The following is a 26,227-nucleotide window of genomic DNA, read 5'->3' as shown; positions in this document are numbered from 1 at the left end:
GCATTGGCTTACTGGAATGTTGAACTAGAAAAAGCAAGTTAGAAAATGGATAGACAAAATGAAATATGAATCATTCTTATTGATTTAATAACATCTCTAATCTGCTGAAAAGCACACCTCTTTTACTTTCTCCACGTTATTTTACTTTTCCAATTAGTTCTCAACATTCTTGACTTTCTTGATATTTTACTTTATCTTAGTCGATATGTAGTACTAGAGTGTTGTACCGTGCTAGCCATTATGAAGGTAATGAAAAGTCAAGCAAAATGACGCCTTTTATTGTCTAACTTGAAAGATTACAATATGCAAGCTTTCGTTTGAGGCAACTCAGGCCCCTTCTTCAGGCAAGATGTAATATGCAAAGGTTTGAATACACAGACTGAAATGGCTTGCGGGAGAAAAACAAAAACCATCTAACTTTGGTATATGAGAGTAACATCTTAAAAATAAAATTTTACAATCACTGCATACATCACAGAAATACATTACAATACTTGAATCTTAATCTTTTTTCAAATTTTATTTAATTTCATTTCACACAAGACTAAATCTAATTTCAGGCAGTATATAATAAGTAACAGGAAAACATTTCCATGTTTAATCAATAGGTAAAGCAATAAGCTTTTAGAAGGTGGATCTTTTTCATTTGGGAGCATTGAGCTAACTGCTCTAGGACAGCATACTTAATCACAAAAACAGCATTCCAGCAATCTCAATTACCAAAGATAAGGTTACAGTTTGCATCTGTTTGATGATTAATAACATCTAGGGTCAAAACCAAATCATCACACAGATAATGTAGAAACTCTGTGCAGAAAGTGCAAGGTTTGAACAAAGAATGCTGGGAACATTTGGCAGCACCGCTAACCATTGCACTACTTCACACCAAAATAATTCAAAATGCCAAAAAACACAGAAAAAATCTGAACTTGCATAGAAATATCTACAAAATTAGATTAAATCTTAAACTTTGACTTGCATTCCCACTGGGTTTCTTGAGAAAGGAAAGCTGTTGATATATCCTCATTCATTTGTGCTGTGAACTCAACCATTTCAAACCCTCTTTTTTTGTTTCAAGATGTTGAATCACCTGAAAAATCCAGAACTGGTGAGAACAATGATGGAGTTCCTCAAATCTGACAGAGCCTATTACTTGAAGGGAAGACATTCAATTTATTTTGTTCCTATTTTCTTTCCTTGGATAAACCACTTCAGCTATTGTTTTCCTTATTTTTAGATACCATAGATATCAAACACAAAGAGCAAATTCATTATTTTCATTTTTGTTTCCTGGTATGAGAAGATTATCCTGTTGATAATTTTATTTTGACTTATCCACTAGGCTATACTCCTTGGACACGGACTGCACATGTTAACATACCCAATTTAAAAAAAAAAACTTGTTTAAAAAAGAAAATGGCATATCTAATGAGTTCTAAGTTTAGTAGATCTGTTTTTATAATAAAGCAATGGGTTTAAGCTTATGATACCCTGTGCTTGTATAGACTGACGTAATTCATTTCACTTCTAGTAAGCAGGAAGATACTTTTCTGGATATGAGAATAATCAAAACTGTACTGCAGTCTTAATTGCAATTATTTAACTTTAACTGTGAATGAAACCTGGCAGAAGGTGTTGGCTAGAGTTGCAAACCCATGTTAGTTTTCACAGAATTCCCAACCAGATACTGAAGTTCATACCCACCTCCTAGTTGCACTAAAATGATTAATCATTCTATCCTTAAACCTACACAACAAATTTCAGTTCCTTACTATAATAATAATCTGTTTTATTATTAGATATTAATAACATAATACAAACGGTGATCAAGCACCTGGAGCACTTCCGGGTGGGCTATAAAAGGGGCCAGCCACCACCACTCAGTGGCCAGAATCGGGAGGAAGAGGATGAGGTTGCCTGGGAGGAGTGGTGGTGCCAGAGGAAGGACTGTGTTGTGTGGAGTTGAGTGCTTGTGGGACTGTGTATTGCCTGTGGGGTTCACAGGGAAGATGTGCCCCACAGGTGAAGAAAAATAAAAGTTCTGTGTTATTTTACACGTGCCTCCATGTCAGTCTGTATTGGGTTGGCGCCAATATAGCACCTGTGTTATTTATATATATATATATATATATATATATATATATATATATATATATATATATATATATATGTTATCTATATGCAGAGATAACCTATAGACTACAGTATGGATGCAACAGTTGGGAAAAGGTAACAGGAGTATCGTGGGATCGAAGAATTAAGGCAAAGATGAAAGGTAAGGGTTTTAAGGCAGTGGTAAGATCAGTAATAATGTAGCTGATACATAGGAAGTAAAGGAAGAGCAGGAGAAGAAGTCAGATGTGTCAGAAATGAGAATTTTGAGATGAATGAGTGGCTTTGCAAAAAAGTAACAAACAAAGGCAGAAACAAAACCAATATTTTCTATCATCTACATGCTTCAAAATACATACTTTAAGAATATACAGTTAATTCTTAAGGTGTAATAGTGACTTTTTAGTTATAGACAGCTTTTTAAAGTCATATCCTATTTTTATGACCTCATTATATAAACAACACAAGATAAAATATAAACAGGTGAAAGTTTTTTCCCCATGAAAAGAATTATCAAACTCAATTCAGTAAAGGAAAAGGAATTAAATGCAGCCTTGCTTCCTTCAAGGACTGATTTGCTATCTACACACACTGGTGAAGGCTTGGACTGATTAATAAAAGTACTGAAGGAAAGTAAACTGAAAAATGTACAAAGAGAAAAAACTTGCAGTATATCACCAGATCAAAAAAATCTCTTAAGATATTTCAAACATTCATATAATGCAATTTTATATTTAGTACAAAATTAAATACATGAGAAAATAACAATAAAGGTAGAGTACATTAATTTCATTTGGGATGGGAATGGGAAAACAAAGTAATAGCTGTATATAAAAAATCTAGAATAACAGTCTTCTTGCCAATTCCAATGATACCAAAGTCACAGAGGTAAGCTAGGGTCTAACTCCCAGTCTAATACAGAGGCCAGTCCATTACAAGGCACAATTACACACAGTCCCAGACTTCATGTTTTGGACTGCTAATGGAAATGAAAACTGTCGAAATACAAGAATATACATATTCTGCACAGAAAAGACATTCTGGACCAAAATAAACAATTTCCTAAGGATCTATAGCTATTACTATGAACAAAAAACCTAGGTATTGGGTAACAGTTTCTTAAACAACTGTTAAGCAGTATAATATAATTTAAGATATGAGTGCCTCAATTAGCAGACTTACACTAATATGTTAAAGAAATCAAATATGGTTATTTGTAACAATAAATCTAATTTTATCTCACACACTTAAAACCAGTCACAATTCCATTGGACCCAGTTTACAGTAGCCATTTATCTCACTTGTATGTCTTTGGGAGTATGGGAGGAAAACTGGAGCACCCATAAGGAAAAACTATACAGACACAGGAAGAGTATAGAAACTCTGTAATTAGGATGCTGGATTCATGAAGAAAAAGTGCCATCACTCTACCTAATTTCAACTCTAAAATGTTAATTGAAAGGAAAGTGAACATTTACAGCATAAAATCAATTTCTATAAAATGCAACTTTCTCTGCTTTTAAAAAGAAATTGCAACACAATTAATTGTCATATTGTCATTCAGGATGTCCACCTCCATTTAAAAAGTGTTTCATTGGGAGTAGACAAATTAAATTAGCACACCAATTCTTTAACTTTCTTTAACTTTGCAAAAAAAAAAAAAAACACACATTTCATATGTTATTGGTTGTTTTAGTCAATATTTGCTGGTTTCCTTTTCAAAACATATGCTCATATATTACGCAAATGATTCCCATAATTTGATGAGACTTGCAATCTATTGTACTGCTTTAAATACAACGTATTTGCTTATATATATATATACATTAAAAATAAGACATATTTAAAAATGCTATAAAATATTACTATTTTCAGTCCTCTGATAACCATTGCATGTATTTTGTTCATATCTATCTCAGGGACCTTTGCTGTATTTTTCCTATAACCATCATTATGAACAAGAGGTTGGTCATTTACTTATCTAGACCTTGTATTCTTGTCATTTTACCACCATCTGCCTTTACAGTATCCTGCAGAATTTGACTTATTACTACATTCAAGAAAAACTTTAAATTGTAGTCAAAATGTAACAAAGAGTATTTTAAAATAAAAATACATTTAATTACATATGCAGATAAAGTGATAAAAGAAATAAACTAAACTAACATAACTATGCTTATTAAAAATTATTTAATTCTTTAAAATGTTCTATAATATATCTTGAAAACTAAATTAATAGTATCTATCTCAATCTTCATAATTCTGAAAATGAGGCTCAGCTAACTCTGGTCTTGGCCATAATTTATGTATATAAAATTCACCACATGTATTTATCTGCCCATTAGCTTTATGTTCTTAGTTTTTTCATTACTTTTCAGGTTTTCATCAGCTAACCTTATCATCAGAAACCAGCTTGAACTAACTTCATTCCTGATTGCCTTTATTGTCTACAAAGTGACGACACGATGAACACGTATCATGGATCACCAGTAGGGCAACATTTCTACATTTCTATAACTTGTTACAGAATATCACACAACACACAAGAACAAATAAAATATATAAGACAATATACAATATATGCAATATATGGTAAAGGTGAGCCTTAAATAATCTCGCCCCATCTTATATATCAGAATGTCTGACACCTTATATTCCAAATCGTAACCTCAGATCCTCAAATGAGTATCTCCTCTCAAGAACAAAACTTAAAAGAAGTGGTGAGGCGGCCTTCTGCTGCTATGCACCTAAAATCTGGAATAGCCTGCCAATAGGAATTCACCAGGCTAATACAGTGGAGCACTTTAAAACACTGCTGAAAACACATTACTTTAACACGGCCTTCTCATAACTTCACTGTAATTAAAATCCTGATACTCTGTATATCCAACTCATTATAATAACTATTCCTGTTGGCTCTAAAATCTGTACTAACCCCTACTCTCTCTTCTGTTTCCTTTTCCGGTGTCCTTTTGGTGGTGGCTTGCTCCACCACCATCTGCTCAAAGCACCGTGATGTTCCAACAATGATGGATGGATTAAAAGCCAGAGGTCTGTATGACCATCAACATCAAGTGACTCCGTGAGAACCCTAACTACAAAGCGGAATATTTCATTTATGTCAGGTAGAATGCCCAGAGGGGACTGGGTGGTCCCGTGGCCTGGAACCCCTGCAGATTTTATTTTTTTTCTCCAGCCATCTGGAGTTTTTTTTTGTTTTTTCTGTCCACCCTGGCCATCTGACCTTACTCCTTTTCTATGTTAACTATCCATCCATCCATTTTCCAACCCGCTGAATCCGAATACAGGGTCACGGGGGTCTGCTGGAGCCAATCCCAGCCAACACGGGGCACAAGGCAGGAACAAATCCCGGGCAGGGTGCCAACCCACCGCAGTATGTTAACTAATGTTGTCTTATTTTAATTTCTTATTTTGTCTTTTATTTTTCTTTTCTTGATTATGTAAAGCACTTTGAGTTACTTTTAGTATGAAAATGTGCTTAATAAATAAATGTTGTTGTTGTTGTCTTATATCAGTTTCTGTTTCAAAGTAAGTATTAAGTCTAGGTAAGCAGGGCATTTTTGTCTTCCTCTTAAATAGCTTTTTTTAACATTTTCTTTTAAGCATTCTGCAGTCACATACTTTCATTTAGTCTATTTACAAGCAGTGTGGAGCACACAGCTGCCTCACAATTACTACTAGTGCTGGTTATTAAGCAACACTCTGGAACTTCAAATTGCGATACTCTTTCACAACATGCTGTATCCCACAGAACTTCACCCTCCTTTTCCTGATCACATAAAAAGGATCCAACTTTTATACAGGAATATTTTGTATGCGCATATACAGTATATATAGTCATGCATGGGGTCTGGGGACCACCTTCCTCATTCTAACAAGCTAAGCAATACCACCCGGGACAAGAGAAGGAGCTGACGCTAATACTATCTTCTCCTTGTCTTCTCCGCAGCCAAGAAAAAATGGCCGAGGGACAACTGATCACATCGTCCACCCAAGGAGCTCTGTCCCTTCCAGTCTGAGAAGTGAGCGGCTCATTTTCAGAAGGTTGTCTCAGATGCTTATCTGACCAACATAATTCAGCTGTCTTTTCAATTGTTCAACTAAACAGAACTATCAGGATGGCACCCCAACCTTTTTTCTGTGTCTCTGCCATGCCTACCTACCCAGCCACCTCTTACTATGTATATATACCATATAGTCACGCTTTATTGCTGATCAGGCAGGAACACTGTCAAGACATTATTGAAAAAGGAGTTTTTCTTCAACACACAATCATTCTTACTCTAGCTCCATTCTTCAGGTTAATGCATTCGCTTGCCTGGATGCACTAAAAAATTTGGCTGTGGGAATTTCCGGCAAAAGTTAATTGGAAGGACAACAAGACAAATGGAAAAACTGGACTGGTCACACATTAGGTGAAAACAATTTGATAAAAGAAGTGTTAGAAGTTAGAACAGAAGGAGGAAGACAAAGAGATTCTGAGAGCATTGGAATCCAAGGTTGAAAAGATTCAGTCATCTCATCAAATGCCCACCCAGCATTATATAATACTGTAGAATACCCTGAAGGTAGTGGGTGGCCAGTTCCCTTAGGTCTCCAGGACTGTGACTGTATCTGACATTCTCTTTTGAGTTTGCATTATAATTGACAGTGGGCTCCCCCAGAAGTTTATTTTCTCAACAGATGCTACTGACTGGAGTTTTTGTTTTCATTTCTCCTTTTGTTAACTGGTCATATCTCAATGACAGTGTTAAAGGACACATATTGTTGGGATCCTTTCACATCATTCAGATTGAAATTGCTTTGTTTTACTTCACATTTTAACTAATCTATATCCTTGTGTGTCTGCATTATGTAATACATCTGTAAAGTTTGTAATTGTATTTTACCTGTGAACTTGTTAAAGTTCTCTAGGCCTGGACTCAGTAAAGAGTGCTATAAAAAATAAACTGAAAAAGAAGAGAAAGGAAGAGGGAAAACAGAAGACAGATCACAAAGATGAATTGAAAAACTAGAACATTGCAGTCTATATGACACTTGAGTGCTAATAATCTCATATGCACTATACCAAGTAGTGGAAGACTTCAGAAGTAAGGCACCTAATATCAAAAGGTTTACATTTTGGATTTCCTTTTCAAACAAATACAGTAAGTAATAATGTTCTGTGTTTTCTATATTTGGATATATTGATATGTATAGATATTGAAACAAGTTTAAAGATATTCAAAATCAGAAACTTACTCTTCTGATCACTACTACTTCAATAACAAACAGTACTGAACTTCAAAAAGAAGTAATGAATGCTTCAAAATAGTAAATGCAGTCTTTTTTCATACAAACCTACTTTATTTCAGAAATAATTCTAAATGAGAAATACTATCACTACAAGTTTTACCAGAATAATACAATTCTTGCTATATTTCTATATCTGGAGCTCTGTTAAGAAGTCTGGGCAGTCTTAAAGTGAGTCAGTAGGAGCTTTAGCCATTAGTTTTGTACTTTACAATTCAGGAATTAGGCACATTGCATTATATTTCAGCATACCATATAAATAGATATATTTAACCTCTTTATCAAAATGCATGCATTTTGTCCCTGCATAGTATTATATTATCTAAGAAAATCCTCCACAAAATGTTTCTAAAGGTGTATGAGTGCCATATCAATCTTATAGAAAAACTAGAATTAAAGCAAACAAGTAGAACTTAGTTCCAAAGCCAAATATACTAAGTAATTTCTAAATTATTCTCTCTCTCTATCTCTCTTTTTTTAATATATATAGAGAGAGAGATGTATCCAGACTGTAAAATTCTGTTCTGTTCCTATGATACCTACATTTTACATCATTATTTCCATCACTTCCTTTCTATCTACATTCTCTTTCTTTCTGCAAGTGACCAGTTCTTTACTTCAAAAAGGTTCAGGTTATCAAGTTTGAAATGTTCCACCAAATTAGTTATGGCTACCATCTGTATCTAACCACTACTATACGCAATATAAAGAATTGCTCTCCCGGACTCTTAAAACTTTGCACTGTCCTACAGTGGGTCTCTGGATGCATCTGGAAAAACACACAGCACTTTGTTAACTTCTTGCCATCTGGTGCTGTCCGTGACCAAAACACATTGAAATATTTACAGTAGCCCTTTGAAGGCTTTGCTTTTTTGAGGTGGGATTCCTGTATTGTGGGGTCTCTTTTGGAGGTGCTTACATCTACCAGAATTCCACTATTTGAGTGGAACCACTGGGTTATACTCCCACTCCTTTGTGGGTTGCAGTTTCAACTGTTGTCTATTATCAGAGCATAATTTAACTCATACTATTAACAGTAAGCAGAGCTGTCCAATAGCATTGGAGTGTTGTTTGCTCTAAATACATCTTGAATTTGCCAATAGAATTGTTAGAGAACTGTTGTTCTTTTAGTAACATATTACACATTTACAGTTGAACAACAGAATTATCCATTGCATAATGATTACCCAGTGTCCTTTGTGCACTGTGAGAGCCTTTCTCTCTCATCTCTTTATCTGTTTCTCTCTTTATATATGTGTCAGCACATGCAAGTGTGTATGTGTTTGTGTGTGTATACATACTGTATTTCAGCAAAACAAGACAAGGTCAATAGCTTGGATGGATACATAAAGACATACACAATTAATATAATATACATTATACTTAATGGCAACTGTATTGACTCAACTTATCCAGGACCAAGTAGAGCTCACATTTCCTTTTAGAACAGCCTAAATTCTTTAAGGCATGGATTCATCCTTACAGATTTTGATCTTTGCTGATTTGGCAGTATCACACCATTCCTGTCACATGTTTAAACCTCTTAAAACCAAATGAGCACTATTTAAATGCCACTGAATATCTAGCATCACTGCTAATGATATGAACACTCTTATGATTACAGTTTACCATTTTTTAAATTATAATTGCTCCATGTCACAAAGTACACATCATTTCAGTCTTCAGCATACTCCAATGGTTTGCACCTTCCCCAAATCTCAATCTAATAGATCAACTTTGGCATGAAGTGGAACTGGAAATTTACAAAATGAATGTGTGCCTAAATAAATCTGTAAGAACAGCATGATTCTAAAGGATGTTTCCACCACTATGATAAATCGATGTGTAATAAAATATCCCTGTTATGGGAGTAACATGGCTTTCTACACAGTACTGCACAGTATAAAGTGGCCACTTAGTGCACATATAAATAGTATAAACATACAGTGGACAGTAGAGGGCACTCTCTGGTAGTCCCATACTCCACAGTGGCCAAAATATTATATAGGGCGTTTTTAAAATAAAATAAAGCACATAAGGAAAGGAAAACATAAACACAAAGATAACATTGTGATTAATACATTGAAAAACAGATAATCAACACACTCTTTGATACCTACTTTAAAAAGATTTAAAACTACTTGCCATTTAGTATGATGGGTTCCATCTGTAATTTCCCACCAAAAGTACCATATCAGGCACTCCTTTCACCTCGCTACCTTTTTGTATCATTTGGTCCTCTCTCTTACATCAACTCAGAATTTCTTTGTCCTTCTTACTCTACCCTCACACAAGGTCTGACTGGAAGGAACCTTTCTGTTCCAACCAGGAAACAGTACCAATGAAAATTCCCTAATCATTTCCTGGACCTCTGGAATAAATGGGATCATCCTGGTAGAATCCCACATACCTGGATATAAACGTGTGCTAGAGAACTAACACAACACAGGAGAATTACTTTAAATACAATCTCTTACCTTTTATTTTGGTTTGAATCCTACCTGACAGGGAGAAAATATTTTGTTAGTTGTGGGAATTACAACTCGAAGACAGATGATATCCAATATGGTGTTCCACAAGGCTCTATCCTGGGTCCGCTGTTATTCTCAATCTATATGCTTCCGTTAGGTCAGATTATCTCAGGGCACAACGTGAGCTACCACAGCTATGCTGATGACACACAGCTGTACTTATCAATAGCACCTGATGACCCCGATTCTATTGATTCACTAACACAATGTCTGACTAGTATCTCAGAATGGATGAATAGTAATTTTCTCAAGTTAAATAAAGAGAAAACTGAAATTTTAGTGATCAGCAATAATGGATACAATGAGGCTATTAGAAATAAACTGGATACATTAGGATTAAAAGTCAAGACGGAGGTAAAAAGCTTAGGGGTGATTGTTGACTGTAATCTGAATTTTAAATCACATATTAATCAGATCATTAGGGCAGCATTTTTTCACTTAAGAAACATAAGTAAAGTTAGACCTCTTATATCACTGAAAGATGCTGAGAAATTAGTTCACGCGTTTGTTTTCAGTCGACTAGATTACTGTAATGCACTCCTCTGGACTACCCAAAAAAGATATAAATCGTTTGCAACTAGTGCAGAATGCAGCTGCTAGAATCCTAACTAGGAAAAGAAAATCAGAACACATCACACCAGTCTTAGCCTCACTACACTGGTTACCTGTGTCATTCAGAATTGACTTTAAAATTCTGCTTATGGTTTATAAAGCCTTAAATAATCTCGCCCCATCTTATATATCGGAATGTCTGACACCTTATATTCCAAATCGTAACCTCAGATCCTCAAATGAGTGTCTCCTTAGAATTCCAAGAACAAAACTTAAAAGAAGTGGTGAGGCGGCCTTCTGCTGTTATGCACCTAAAATCTGGAATAGCCTGCCAATAGGAATTCGCCAGGCTGATACAGTAGAGCACTTTAAAACACTGCTGAAAACACATTACTTTAACATGGCCTTTTTATAACTTCATTTTAATCGTAATTTAACTTAATCCTGATACTCTGTATGTTCAATTCATCATAACAACTATTCATGGTGGCTCTAAAATCGGTACTGACCCCTACTCTCTTTTCTGTTTCTTTTTCCGGTTTCTTTGTGGTGGTGGCCTGCGCCACCTCCACCTACTCAAAGCTTCATGATGCTCCAACAATGATGGACGGATTAAAAGGAAGAAGTCTACGTGACCATCATCATCAAGCCCTTCCGTGAGAATCCTAAATCCAAAGAGGACTGTTTCATTTATGTTAGGTAGAATGCCCAGAGGGGACTGGGCGGTCTCATGGTCTGGAATCCCTACACATTTTATTTTTTCTCCAGCCGTCTGGAGTTTTTTTGTTTTTTCTGCCCCCCCTGGCCATTGAACCTTACTCTTATTCGATGTTAATGTTGATTTATTTTGTTTTATAATTATGTCTTTCATTTTTCTATTCTTTAATATGTAAAGCACTTTGAGCTACTGTTTGTATGAAAATGTGCTATATAAATAAATGTTGTTGTTGTTATTTTATTTTCTTTCATTTTCCTTCCTTCACCTCAACTACAGGTCAGCTTGCCTCACTCAGCTCCCGACTCTGACTCACTTGGTTGCAGAGGATGGACTTCATATAAAGTGGGGCCCAGGAGTACTGTTATGTGAGCAGTACACCATGGAACCACTTCTGGTTCAGACAAGTGGGGATGAGAAGGATGCTCCCCAAGAGTTCACTCTAGCAGCCCCAGGGGTTACTCCAACTACAATTCTCATCAACCCTGTGGGAATCCAGACTGGAGCAACACCAGAGGCATACAGGCAACCCAGCATACTAGGAGAACACATTAGCATGGCAGGCAATCCAGGAAAGCTATCACTAACCATTCTGGACAGATCCCCCATCCATCCATCCATGACTCCTTCACAATTCATAGATTAGAGCTGTCAAAGATAAAATGTTAATGCATATAATTAATTTAAAAAGGTATAACATAGAATTATTCCTTCATTGCATTTAGTGAATGAGATGTTTTCATTACTGTCTAAGCCTATGGTTTTCAGTTTAGTGGGCTGCATCTCTAGCAGGGTTTACATAATTAAAAAAAGTAAATTCTAATTCTATTTAACTTTAAATTTCCTAGTTTTTCAATAAACATATAGGTAGCTAAAAATATGCATTAATTATTTCATAAATGTTCTGTGTCACCACACCCTGATCAAAGTCCTGTGCAGCCACCTGCGATGTTTGAATTTTGAATGTAAGTGGATAATCCAACCTACCATGAGACGCACTGTGTCAAATAATCTAAAATAAAGCCTTTAAAAAATAAATTAATAAAGAACAACTTAAGAACATTCATATTAGGCAGGATACCCAGTGGAGGATGGGTGGTCTTTTGACCTGAAACCCCTAAAGATTTTTTTTTCCCAACTTATCCTGAGTTTATTTATTTATTTTACATTTTTTGTCCAACCTGGCCAACTGACCTTATCATTAACTTATCGTTAACTTAAAAAACAATTCTATATTTAAGGACTCTATTTTTCTTAATTATATATGTATATTATATAAGTGTGCAATTTTTTATACTATTTATCCATTATTTTTCTTATCTAATTTTATTTTTTTTCTCTGTATGCAGCATTGATATCTTGTAAATTTTTGAGCTACAGCCTTTGCATGAAAATATGCTATAGAAATAAATGTTGCTATGGTTATTGTTGAATATCAATGTAATTATACACAAGAGCACCTTTAAGTCCTATGATGTCCCTGCTGTGAAACTCCAATCCTATGTCACCCACACCAGTTCTTCTCCTTTCTGACCATTTGCCCATGCCAAATCAAAATCTTCCACTGCTCAGACTGGCCATGAGGGAGCATCTCCCTTTCACTTCCACACTTCTTTGAGCCTATCCATGACAGGATGAAGGCTGCTTGGGAACCATTCACCAAGACCAAAAAATTTCTGTGAAAGAGAATGTCTCAGGTAAGTGCTTTTTCTTTCACCTTCTCCACTCACATGTAAACTGACAAACGAATTACTAACAATAAAACATGTGTATCTAAAATTAATTAATATTAATCAACAGTAGAATACTACTGAAACAGAGAGAGGCACAGATATTTGATAACCTTCACCCTTCCTGTAAAAATAAATACAGGAATAGGGGGCAGTTAGAAGCAGAACTGTGTTTAAACTATCAAAACTTGAACCCAACAATGAGCCTCTAAAACATAAAGACATTCAACCTTCACAATTGACTTTCAGTTATTTCCTCTTTTTTGACTTGAAGTCACATGTAAGTTGAGTTTATTTGTCTGCTTCTTTTGATCTAAATTCATATGTAACTGTTTAATTTTTGCAAATTAAAAATCTGGAATTTTTCATTTTCTATTTGTTATTCTTTATAATATCATGCTACCGCTCTTACATTTAAAATAATTCATTAAAAAAGAAAAACTGAAAGATATACAGGAAAATGCAAAAACTCAGTAATGTCTTTTTAAAATCTACAAATGTAATATTATAGGGAGAGATGGAAGTTAAGAAATCTCACTTTTAGTTGTGCCTAATAAGAACTGGAGAATGATGCTGCTTCAAAATATTTTAATTCTTGGGGTTACTACTTCAAGAAAAAAGGTAGAAAACTCCTGGCCTAGAGATATGATGTGACATTCGATCACATATGTGTCAATAGTCTGTTGTAGTTAATATTGCTTCAATTAACAGGTCTGCTATTATACAGAAATATGCCTTTGGTCTACCGTTAGCAGTAGCCAAAATCCACAATCATGCTCATTTGCAGCTTTGGCTTTATATTACTGGAAGTCCTGACTAGCTGGTACAACATTTCGTGCGACCCGACATTTGCGAGATAGACATATGCGCGCCGACAAAATAGCGCCGATTGAAACGCGCCGTCAAAATCGCCCTGACAAAATCGCAAAAGTTTCATTAAATGTGAATACTAGTTTAAAGCATATGTAATAATGTTTATTTTAGAAGCCAATATTATGAGACGCGGCATGCCATCAGCACGGCACGCAGATAGTCCTTTAGATCACGCCCTGGATATGTAGGAAGAATTGCAGCAAGGGCGTCCCACTCTCTTGGTCTCTCTCGCGATTTTGTCTTGGCGATTTTGTCGGCGCACATTTGTCGAAAACCAGTTAGCGGGTTTGTCGGCGCTCATTTGTCGAAAACCAGTTAGCGGGTTTGTCGGCGCTCATTTGTCAGTTGCGGTTTGGTCGGGGCGCATATGTCTATCGCGCTTTTGTCGGTGAACCACATTTCGGGAGGTCTTGACTTTAAGTTGGCTGAAAAAGATAAGATTTACGATGGTTGCTTTTGATTTCAAATTCTCCCACACGGTTCAAAGTACAAAATTGTTGATCTTTGTAAAATTATCACTGGCAAAATTAAATACACAGAAGTACCACATCCTTGGTTTAAGAGGAAAACATGAATGAACTGATTTTAAAAAATCAAATGCACAGCAAAATCTGTCAGACTACAGTCCAAAAATATACAACTCAACGTTTGTCCATGCATGAAACAATATCTAAATCATAGGTACCACTATATATTGCAAAATGGATCACATCAGACCTCTAAATATACCTGAAGATACAGGGCTGAGAGATGCCATTCAGTGAGTGAAGTGAGGATTTATTTAAAAGACACAAGTCATTGCAATTTGAAGAAGTACAAAAGATACATTCATAGGAAGCTATTGGACCTAGCTAAAGTTGGTCAAGTGACATTTTGCAATTCGTTGCAATTAAAAATTGTAATTTTTTGACATTATTTGACACACAAAAGGAGAAAATGGATCATGTAGTTTAAAAAAGTCTTTTATTCCTGTGCTTTCGACACTTATGAGGTGTGATCATCACAGGAAAATGATTAGGCATACAGGAATCAAAGGCAATATATAGCAAATGAGGAGGGGGTTAGGTGGGTGTTAAAGAGGTAGATTTGTAACGAGGGGTTCGGAGACTGCTGGTCTTAAAGACTATTTGAATGTTCTTCTTTTCATACAATGCTTTCGTGGAAGATGCCGCGGACCTCAGTAAACAGTTGGCACCAACCCAATCTCCCATTTTACCAGATACAGTCTTCCTTATCACTGTGGCATATCAGAAACCACAGCACACATTATCTCCAGATCGGGTATTAAAGTAGCACCTAAACCAGGAAACACTCTGCAGACAGTTCTTTTTAATGTCAACAGCAAGATATCTGCTGCCGAGACATAAAATGCAGTTCACAGTATACGGTGCGGTGTATGCCCAGCTGTATATGTGGGACAAACATGTTAAACACTTGCAACACATATACAAGAATATTTCAATGCTGTCAGAAGAAAGGATCGAGAGTCTGTAGTATATAGACATACCAATTCAATAAGGCACACCTTTAACTCAGACACAGTGCAAGTAAGATTCAGGGCAGATACTAAAATTGCCAGAGAGCTGGCTGAATCGTGGCTATCAAATGAAAATGCCATTAACAGACACTTGGACATGAACCCAGTTTATGTATGTTTAAAAATAAGCACATCCAAATAATTAAAAGATTTTAAGACTAATATCATCACCCACTTCATCATTTGCTATATATTGCCTTTGATTCCTGTATGTCTAATCATTTTCCTCTGATGATGACACCTGATAGGTGTTGAAAGTTCAGGAATAAAAGACTATTTTAAGATACATGAGTCATTGTCTTTCTTTGTGTAATTCTAGCTATAAATATGCAAACCATATCATATATATATATATATATATATATATATATATATATATAATATATATCTATACTAATAAAAGGCAAAGCCCTCACTGACTGACTGACTGACTGACTGACTCACTCACTCACTGACTGACTGACTCATCACTAATTCTCCAACTTCCCGTGTAGGTAGAAGGCTGAAATTTGGCAGGCTCATTCCTTACAGCTTACTTACAAAAGTTGGGCAGGTTTAATTTCGAAATTCTACGCGTAACGGTCATAATTGAGTCCTACTTACGTACATATATATATGTCCATAGCCTGCAGCTCAGTCGCCGTGTGAGGCGGAGTTGCATCCCCCATCACCACGCCTCCCACGTAATTGACTGCCTGCCCATATAAGGCCGTCCTTCAGCAGCAATCCAAGCTGTGAGAAAACAGTAAAAAGGAGGCATGTCAGACGTCATGGTACATTTTCTGATGCAGCTAGACGGAAACAACTTTGTGATGCTGCTGCCAAATACGCGCAGAAAAATCCACAAGTTGATAGACATGCTGTCCCTAAATACTTGCAGGCAAATCCACAAGTTCATAGAGATGCTGCCACTAAATACTCTCGGGCTAATCCACAAGCTCATAGAGACGCTGTCACTAAATACTCGCAGGCAATTCCACAAGTTTATAGACACACTGCCGCTAAATATTTGCAGGCAAATCCACAAGTTAATACTGGAAATGCCTGTTAAACATCTTAGATTCACGAGTAGCGATTTGGGTGGTGAGATGTCTATCGAGGTGATCACCATCGATCAAAGAATTGTCACTTACCGAGTGGTTTCCATGCCCGGAGATGCCCCCTGTCTTTTCCATTCTCTTTGTTACATAGTGCATAGCCATATCAGGCTCAATCTTGATATCCGGAGGAACATTGTTTCTTATGTATTGAATGACTGGGACAGGTTCAAGGTGTGGACTGATGATGGTACAGGAGATAATTATACTACACAGGAGCACTATAAGAATGAAATACTTAAGCCCTTCACCTATGCTTCTGCATGTGAGTTGATGGCTGCCGCTGAATTGTTCGGTTGTCGCTTTCAAGTATACCAAAATGGCCAAATATTTTACACCTTTGGAGAACCGTCAATGCCTCTTAAACATCTTAGATTCACAGGTGACGATTTGAGTAGTGGACACTTTGATGTTTACGAATGTTTAAACTCTAAGAAGCTGGATGTGAAGTTATCAATGAAGCCGGTTGTATGCTTACAACGCTTGACAGTTGCCAAATGTCACTTCAACACAACAAGTCTTGCAAATACTAACGTAATTGAAACAAACCATGAAACTCAAACCGATTATGACAGCAGCAATCCAAGCTGTGAGAAAACAGTAAAAAGGAGGCGTGTCAGACGTCGTGGTACATTTTCTGATGCAGCTAGATGGAAACAACTTTGTGACACTGCCGCTAAAAACTCGCAGAAAAATCCACAAGTTCATAGACACGCTGCCGCTAAATATTTGCAGGCAAATCCACAAGTTAATACCGGGAATGCCTTTTAAACATCTTAGATTCACGAGTAGCGATTTGGGTAGTGAACACTTCGATGAATGAAACCTGTTATCTTTACAATGGTTGACAAACAAGGGATGTAACTTGAACACAACACGTCCTCCAAATATGAACCTGATTGAAAGAAATAATGATAATCAAATCCTTGATGACAGCAACACTCATAACAGTGACAAAACAATTACATTGACAATCATGTTATGTTATTTTTAAAATGTTTTCTTTTCTTTTTCATAACTTCTTTAACACACTACTTCTCCACTGCAAACAAATACATATATATATATATATTGTAAGCACTAGGGGATGTTGCAGCACCCTAAACCCCAGACAACACAGACACAAGTTTCAGGTTCACCTAATTTTTTTGATTAAAAACATCTGTAACAGGTTTCTCGACATATGCACAAGCACATACACTTTTTTTCTCTCTTTTCTTCCTCCACATATCCCAGATAAAGTTTGTCTGTTCTCCACTCCTGACTGCCTGGATGAGGTTGAGTGACTTATTTTATCTATGACCCTTCTAGTGGTAAGGCATAGCCTGCTGGAAGCACTTTCCGGATCAGAGAGAAGCCCCTGAAAGTGGGAATTAGTAATCTTAGTAGCTCCCTCTGGAGGCCCCCAACGGAACCCAACAGGGCTCCCCCACAGGATTAAAGATCCTAGCATGCTCTGTGGGTGTCCATTTGGGAATCCTAACCCAGGGATACTGCCGTCTAGCATACCAGGAAAGCAAATAGTACAAGCAGGTTAACCACCCCCCAATTTTACCATTATATTGCCCTCATGGCCAGGTAAAAAACCTGCACCTGTCCTGGCATGGATGCCAGCATAAGTAGATGTCTGACAGAGTACATCCTTTCTTTCTGCCTGCTTTTGCCTTCCAGGGCCTCTTGGCCACACAATAGACTGGGACCTGTCAAGGCAGGGAGGCCAGCAAATGCATACTATACATTATATATATATATATATTGTATATACAGTATGCACAGTACTGTGACACTGTGAGAAAAGCAATATTTTCATAAAACACTATTTTGATAGTTAAACATGAACTATACATATTATGTACTTATCAAGTGCCTAATTTATATGCTGCCTTTAGAATTTGTAAGAAATATTTTTATTTTAAATTTCTCAAAGCTATAATTCACATCTTTTGGCACAGTGTGAGCTTCCATTATTCAAAACTGATATACGTGCACTTCAAAATTTCACATTTCTTGATTGTCATATATTATATGTTGATATATTTACTGAAATTTAGTAACATTTGTTTCATTTCTGGGATGTTACTAATGTATCAATCACAGTTTCAATGTCTATTTAATGTCTTTTAATTTTGCACCATGCATGTTTAGTTAAAGTGATGGCACCTTTTAGCTGCAGATTTAAAGCTACCAAGGTATTTTGTGACATGTGCAAGGTAAATGAAACAGCTTAGTTTTTATATTTATTGTTTTGCATTCAATTCAGCAATCTTAATACTCTCTAAAAAATATATTTGGTCAAACAGAAGTTATACTTTTTAATTTTTTGAATGCCTACTTTATGTGTTTTATTAGTTTAAACTTAAATCTTTTCATTTTTTTTACAAATGTAATACTTATAATATTGTCTGATGCTCCAAGGATGTACTGTAATGGGGGAGTAGTGTACTATGACACCAGTATTGCAATGTGTATCATATGTGGATTATGTGTATCAGCTCATGCTTAGTAAAGATACAATGGGCAGTAAATGCCTCAGGCAGCATTATGTAACGTGCCGGCCCTGTATGTCTATTTTTATCCATATCTATATATTTGCACATACACACACATATGCATGCATGAACATAAAATATCTTTTTCAGTTTATTGTAGGGTCCATTTTTGCATACTCACAGTCGCATAGGGGTTAATATGGATGGAAAGCTCCACATGAACAATGAGACCAAATTTGAGCCCAAGATGATGGATCTGTGAAGCAGCAGCACTATATTGTATGTTTATATAATATACACTGTATGTGTAAAAGCAGATTGTTTTATAAATATATATATATTGCATTTATATATGTATATGGTTTATATATATATATATATATATATATATATATATATATATATATATATATACACATTACATTTGAAATAACTGATACGAAATTTGATGTTAGCCTGCTTTTAAACATAAACAGCATGGTACTGAAATGAGTCGCAGTCCTTATGGGTTAATCAGTTTGCTAAGGTGAATCTTCCATGCACAATCAGGACCACACACTGTGTCAAAGCATAGCTACATATCTGCAAACAGACCACATGTCCCTGTAAATTTTAGTATACAACATTGTAGCGTAAGTATTTCATTTACATTACTTGTGCATTATTAAAAATTGCTATACAATATACCATATAATGGAATACTGTATATTCTTAAAAGTTGTATTACATTTGGAAGTGCGTTCTCCTGCAAAAGAAGACTTACATTTACCATATGGACAGTAAAACAAGTTCAAAGGGCTTACGACAAGTTCAAAAGGCTGAGTAGTTCATTTCAAATACTTGCTTCAGTTGCTCTTCAGATAAAATCATATCAATTGCAATGCATTTAAGAAGTTAGTGCAAATTCAGTTTTCACTTGCTCTTTCATTAAAGAGTTTAAAGTGTCCACAGCGTTGCAAAGTGCAAAATAATTAGAACTGCTGCTTCAGTGGCCTTTAGGATCAGATCATCAGTATAAAGTGTGAAGCTGGGTCCTCAGCGTATGGGAATAATTGTTTGACAGATTTGTAAATTTAGTTTTCAGGATAGTCCTTTATTTTGATGGATGATCTTTTTTTACTACACCTTTTTGCACATGTCAAGCAGATGTGATTTTTCTTTATGGCAGTAAGATACTGTGGCGAAAGAGGGAAAGGGGGACCCGGCCTGGCTGCAGAACACACTGCAGGTTTCCAAAGAGAGAAAGAGAGAGAAAAAAAAGCGAGGGGGAGTGAGAAGTGGGAGGGGGTATCTCATGTGGAGAGTGAGAGAGGGAAGAAAAAGGGGAGACCTTCTTGTATTTAAATTTAAGAAGACATATTTGCAAGAATAGAGGCTGGATCGGTGATGTCAACGTATGAAGAAGGAGAGAGGGAGGGAAAAAATAGCAAAACGGCGCAATGTTCTTGGATCTCTAAAAAGGGGGCGGGCTGGGGAAGAGACTGATTTGGAAACAAGTGGAGAGTTTTCTTTTTCTTTTTTCAATATCTATAGCCGCATGTTTGGCAGTTTAGAGTAATTTTTTGGTATAGATGTTATCAGTTTCGATTAAATTTATGATGCTTATCAAAGTGGATTTCTGTTAGAATTAATAAAATTAATCATACAATACTTTGATGATAAGTACGTAACATAATTGCTGCAGGTTTAAACGACCCCAAAATGTGACGTTGGGTTTAATTAATCTAGTAATGCTTTTCCATTTACCTGCTTTGGCGCAGAAGCTGTTTGAGCTCAATAGAACTTGAAGGGCACTGAAAAGCGCGAATGGCAGAGAGCAATTGAATCCTTGAATGAACTTTTTACTCGTGTGTGTGTGTGTGTGCGTGCGTGTGTGTGTGTCACTGTGTGGCAGAGGGAGGAGGGGGTGTTGAACTTTAAATTAGGGACCTTTTTTCTCTTTCTTCCCCCACCCCCGATGATGTGCAAACCGATGATGTGATTTTTTTTTTTGGTTTCATCTTTATAAGAGTTGTAATGTAACCACAACAATCTGGGGACCTTGATGTGCATACGTATGGATATTTAAATAAGCACACCCCTAGCCGCACGCAGGACAGGAGACGTGCTGATTGATTTAACCATAAAGGCGCACCTAAGAAGTAGCCTTTTGATTGATCCGCTTAGCCAAAAGGGGGAGGGCGAGGAGGACCTGGATGTCTTATTGATTGCTTTTGCCGGCTCAAAGGAGGAGAAGCTGTTTACATCTCAGAGAAGCTGAACATCAGCAGGTTTCCTCTGAGGAGCGCGAAGCAGGAGGAGGTGATGTGATGTGATGCTCTCTCGAGAAACAGAAGGCACCAGTTGAAGTTATTCTCGCTTTCAGCAGATGCTTGTTCGGTTTGATTGTTCTTTTTAATTTTTTTTTTGGTCAATCTGTGACTAGTGTTATACTGATAATAACAAGAGTACGTTAAACACTTTATGGATGGGACTTTCTGAGCTGGTTAATGCACTGCTTTTAACATAGTGAAAAGAAGCAAGGAAGAACTAACTTCTGCGGGAAATTACTTTTTTTTCCTTTACACTGAATACAAATAAATACATATTTTGACTGTGTTCTCCTCATCCTTAGGAGAGAAACCTTGGTAAAATATAGATCTACTCGAGGAAACTGGCAAGGAGAAGTTCGTTTTCGTTATAACAATGAAAACCCGTTATTAAGATTGCGTTTATTAGTATTTATTTCGATACGTTCGCGCACCCTTTCTTCTGTTAATTTGTGCTCTGATGAAACTCAGGTATGTAAACCGAGCGACTCTGCATGCCAGTCAGAACGATGACCAAACAGCTTTGGATAAGTGAAACCAGGGAGTTGGGCTGGATGCTTTCTTTGCCAGTACCACGAGTCGCCTCTGCTTATTAATTCTTCTGGCAGTATTCATCTCCCACCCTTGCTCGGTTCCGTTAACTTGCAGGTAATGGCAGGCACTGCGAGCGCAGGGAGATCACGATAAATATACTACGCGCTTGAGACAAGTGGTTAATAAAAAATGACAGAACATTAAAAATGTAGTAAATAAAGTGTGTCTACACTTAGTTAAACTGAATGTTGCTGCTATAATTCTGGGCTACCTGTGAAACAGTTGCAAATATTCACCAAAAAATTGAGTAGATATTCACATCTTGGAAAATGCTGACTTTTAGACTACTTGCCATTGTCCTGGTGATTGTAAATACCTGGCTGCTATATCCAGTTCATTCAGACCCCATTCGAAGATATAAGAGGACACTAACGTGGAGAGCGGAGCAAAAGCGAGCCTCTCTGACCGGTGAAAAATGCTGGCAGGACAGCGGGGTCCGACGGCGGCGGCATGCGCCTCAACACCACCCCCTTGGGGCTTTCCCGAGAATACAGGACGGGACAGCAAGATTTTATTATCACCGAGCTTTTCTTTCAGATCTAAGATGGTACCAAATCGAAAATAACAGCTTTTACGAACTTAAAAAATCAGTCGAAACTGGAGCGGGGAGTACAGATCATACCAGAAACTCTCAAACAAACGTGACTAAAAGCAATTGGGCACCATCAGAAGGATTCGAAAGAGTCGCGCGAAAGAGACGTTCCCTTCCAGCTGCTGTAAATAACAAATCGAGAACAGTTTTGACTGCAAAGCCTACATCGACCTCGACGTTGAAGTTAAGGAAAAGGCACGGCGGAAACTCATGGACATATCGTAGCCATAAGTCTAGGCGATCAGTGGAAGAACGTGTAACAGAAAATGAAGAGGAGAAAGTACGATTGAATCACCAGAGGCTGACCAAGCCCAGAAGCACCGATTATAATGGAGAATCTGACGATTATTCTGAAGAACATCAAGTGGCGTTAGATCCCAACGGTGACATGTGGGAAGTAGAAACAAACAGCGAATCACCTCAAACGATGAAAGCAATGTACTTCACCGGTAAAAAAGAGCAACTGACGGTCCATCCTAAAGCTGCACTGGAGTTGCCCCGTCTGGAGTTCAGTCTGGAGCTGTGGGTGAAGCCAGAGGGAGGTCAGAATAACCCAGCAATCATAGCAGGTGAATACCGAGTCCGTGTGTGTGCGTGTGTGTACAAGAATAAAAAGTACCATCAGCTTATGTACAGTGAAAATGATATTATATATGTCATTGTACACTATAGCTATAGTAGATATTATAATGCTTGTAGTTAATCTGTCCCTCTAACCAAATATATTTTGAGGTGCTTAATGATTGTAAAGAAAGGAAAGTCGCTATTATGATTTTTATTTATTTTGTATGGTATCTTGATATAGTCAAAATCATTGGATGATTTCCTAAAGACAAAAAGATTCATTTTATTATTTGACTAATGCCTTTATCCTAGGTGACTTGCATCATTTGAGATACACTTGGTTATATGCCTTTTGCTTTTTCAATTGGAGCACAGGTAGATGAAGTGACTTACTCATGGTCATAAAGTGCTAGTGGCAAGATTTGAAGTCACAACCTTTGGGTTTGAAGTCCAAAGCCTTAACCACTATATCACACTGTGTGAAACTAGTTATATTTAACTATTTGAATGAAACTGATTGCATTATATTATCCTTTAGTCAATTTTTAACCTGCTCATCGTGTTGATGTCCACAGCAAAAGATACACAGAGAGAGAGAGAGAGAGAGAGACAGAGAGAGAGTGAGAGAACTGAGCCATCTCAGAGTTATGAACTAATATAATATGTGAGAAAAAAAATGCAGAAAAACAGGAAAAAAGCCATACTAACACAGGGAGAACATTCAAAACCCACACAGAAAATGACCAGGCTAGGCTTTAATAATGGTCTCATAGATCTGCAAGGCTGCTGTCCTAAACCCTGTGTCGCCAAGCTGCCCTCAGTTAGACAATTGTAAGAGCATTTCATTGTGCTCACTGATGGCAGTACCCACTAACATTTAAATCCTTGGGGCTTCTTTTGATTCCTTTAATCAGGAGGTTTGAATCAGTACTGACCAGTGTGGCAAGGGGAAAATGAAATCGGGAAATAGTAATCAATTGGGTTATAATTAAAGCTACAGAAAACTGTTTTGATATGGTATAAAATTTGTAAATATCCCTGTAGAACATGGACTCTGATGCTGGAGAGCTACAATGGTTACAGATTTTCTTTCTGTGTTCTTAATTAGCGGCTAGTTTTTGCTACTAAGTAACTTAATTTAATTCATCTGCTATTTAAGACACAAACCGTTCAGTGCTGAGTAACTTCGGTCCTGGTGGGCCACAGTGGCTTCAAGTTTTTGTTCTAACAAAATTGCTTTACGAGAAATCATTCATTGCTGATGAAGCACTTATTACTCAAGTGACATTTTTCTGGTTCATTTTAGTTGTCTCACTTGTAAAGATTTTGAACTCCTAATTATTTTAGTCTTTAAAAGCTGTATTAATTGTTTTAACTACTCCTTATTAGCAATAAGTTGTAAATGACAAAGGAACCAGCAGTTCTATATCTAGCTTGTCTCCATACCTGTGTGTATTCATCATTCATTATTTGGTTTAATAAAGTATTCAACAGGAAACTGAAGAGAAAGCAAAGAACTGAAAATGACTCGTCCATTTTATGGTTAAAATCACTTGGATGATACAGTACATGCATCATTAGAAAGGAAAAAAAAAACCTTTTATGATTTAAAAATGAACTGACGTAGTAGAGTTAAAACACTAACTAGCCATGAAAATAAATCAGATCTGTTATTGGTGAGGACTGGCTTCTAATTAAGCAACTGGGTTGGAACAAAACCTGCAGCCACTGCGGCTCCCTAGGATCAGAGTTGGCCACCACTGCTATAAATGTTTAGAAATAATGCTCTGCATTGTAAAATAGAGTTTCATACAGTTTTACTGTGAGAAAATGAAGCAATTCCTAGGCCTATATTGCTAAAGATACTTCTGAGTTGAGTTGCTTACATCTGTGTTTAAATGTAAAGAAAGAATCTAATAGACAAACTTGTGTAATCCAATGTAGGGATGTGGGTGCAAGCACTGGGTGAAAGGAAGAAACCAACCCTGAACAAGATTCCAATTCATCGTAAGGCACACTCAACACACACACACACACACACACAATGGACCAATTTGGAATAACCAACCAACCTAATGTCATTTGAGGTTGTGAGTGGAAACCTGAGTTCCTGGAGAAAAATGCAGGCACACACCACATGGACAACGAAAAGAGACGTTGACAACAAACAGAAAATGCTGGGCCCAAGAGGCAGCAGCGTCAGTCAGTGTACCAGTCATTGTAAAGAAATATTTGGACAAATGTGCTGGCCTGTATTAAAAAGTTCTGCCTTCTGTGCTGTAAGTTCAAATACAATCCCTAACTTTGCTGAAATACAGTAATAATTATTATTACACTGACTAAGTGAAGAAGTGAGTATCATTAAAGAGAAACTGCAACAAGGCAGCACTTCATTTAAAAGCATGGATTAGGTTCTGATTAATCAATACGATAGAGTAAAGTACAGCAGACATACTTGAACCATAATCATGATAAGCTGAACAAATGTCAAGGATGCTTAAACTACAGTGAGTAAAACAACTTAAGTTTCCATGCCATGGCTGCCAGTAAAGGAATAAATGGCAGATTATAAATCACAGTTGAAAAAAGTGCAAAATTGCAAGAGCAAAATTTTGTGAAAGCAAATACATTAGAATAAAAGTTGCTTTGTGCCTGTCATATGGGCAAAGTTCACATGAAAATTCAAACACTTGAATCTGCACATCATACTTATTGATAAAACATTTTGTAGATGTGGAAGTTTTTGGAGCTAAATTCATTACAGATATAGCTGAAAATATCATGGCTCAAGTATAACTAAAAGAGATGCCTAAACTCCTTAATCCAAATATCTGGCAGTCCTATTTTCAAAGCCCACTTTTGCTTGCTTAGGGTAGTAGAGTGGTTGGAAAAATAAAGAGTTACCGATATCAAATATTGGGTGAGCAAGCTGACCAGTTTCCATGGGTTTTGGCATACATTGTTGCCTTAGAGGATTGTGCACATATGACAGATTTACTCCCAAATGCAATATAGAAATAAATGAAATGAAATATGAACAATCTACAGAAAGTTCCAGAATTATTAATATTACATCCATTCATCCATCAATCCCTCCCAGTAGATTTTTCTGTATTTGTTTTATCCAGTACAAGTTTGCTTTGTGTTGGCGTGTATCACCAGATGCGGTCCCTATAGATTTTCAGTTTGTATAGCTTTGACTGATTAAATCAGAGTAAC

The 26,227-nt window shown here is 36.7% G+C and overlaps 1 protein-coding gene across 2 annotated transcripts in view; it reads left to right on the top strand.

Annotated features, from left to right (window-relative positions):
- The first annotated feature begins 21,582 nt into the window (after positions 1-21,582).
- Positions 21,583-26,227, top strand: part of pappa2 (pappalysin 2) — a 240,372-nt gene continuing 235,727 nt past the window's right edge. For both annotated transcript variants that reach the window (XM_039735653.1, XM_039735652.1), the window contains exon 1: positions 21,583-23,013. In XM_039735653.1, the coding sequence (XP_039591587.1) occupies positions 22,122-23,013 (892 nt within the window). In that variant the 5' untranslated portion in view covers positions 21,583-22,121. The remainder of the gene's footprint in view (positions 23,014-26,227) is intronic.

Source organism: Polypterus senegalus, chromosome 14, assembly GCF_016835505.1.
Source record: "Polypterus senegalus isolate Bchr_013 chromosome 14, ASM1683550v1, whole genome shotgun sequence".
Lineage (NCBI taxonomy): Eukaryota > Metazoa > Chordata > Cladistia > Polypteriformes > Polypteridae > Polypterus > Polypterus senegalus.
The sequence above is the reverse complement of the archived record's forward strand: the minus strand, read 5'-3'. Positions and strand labels throughout refer to the sequence as shown.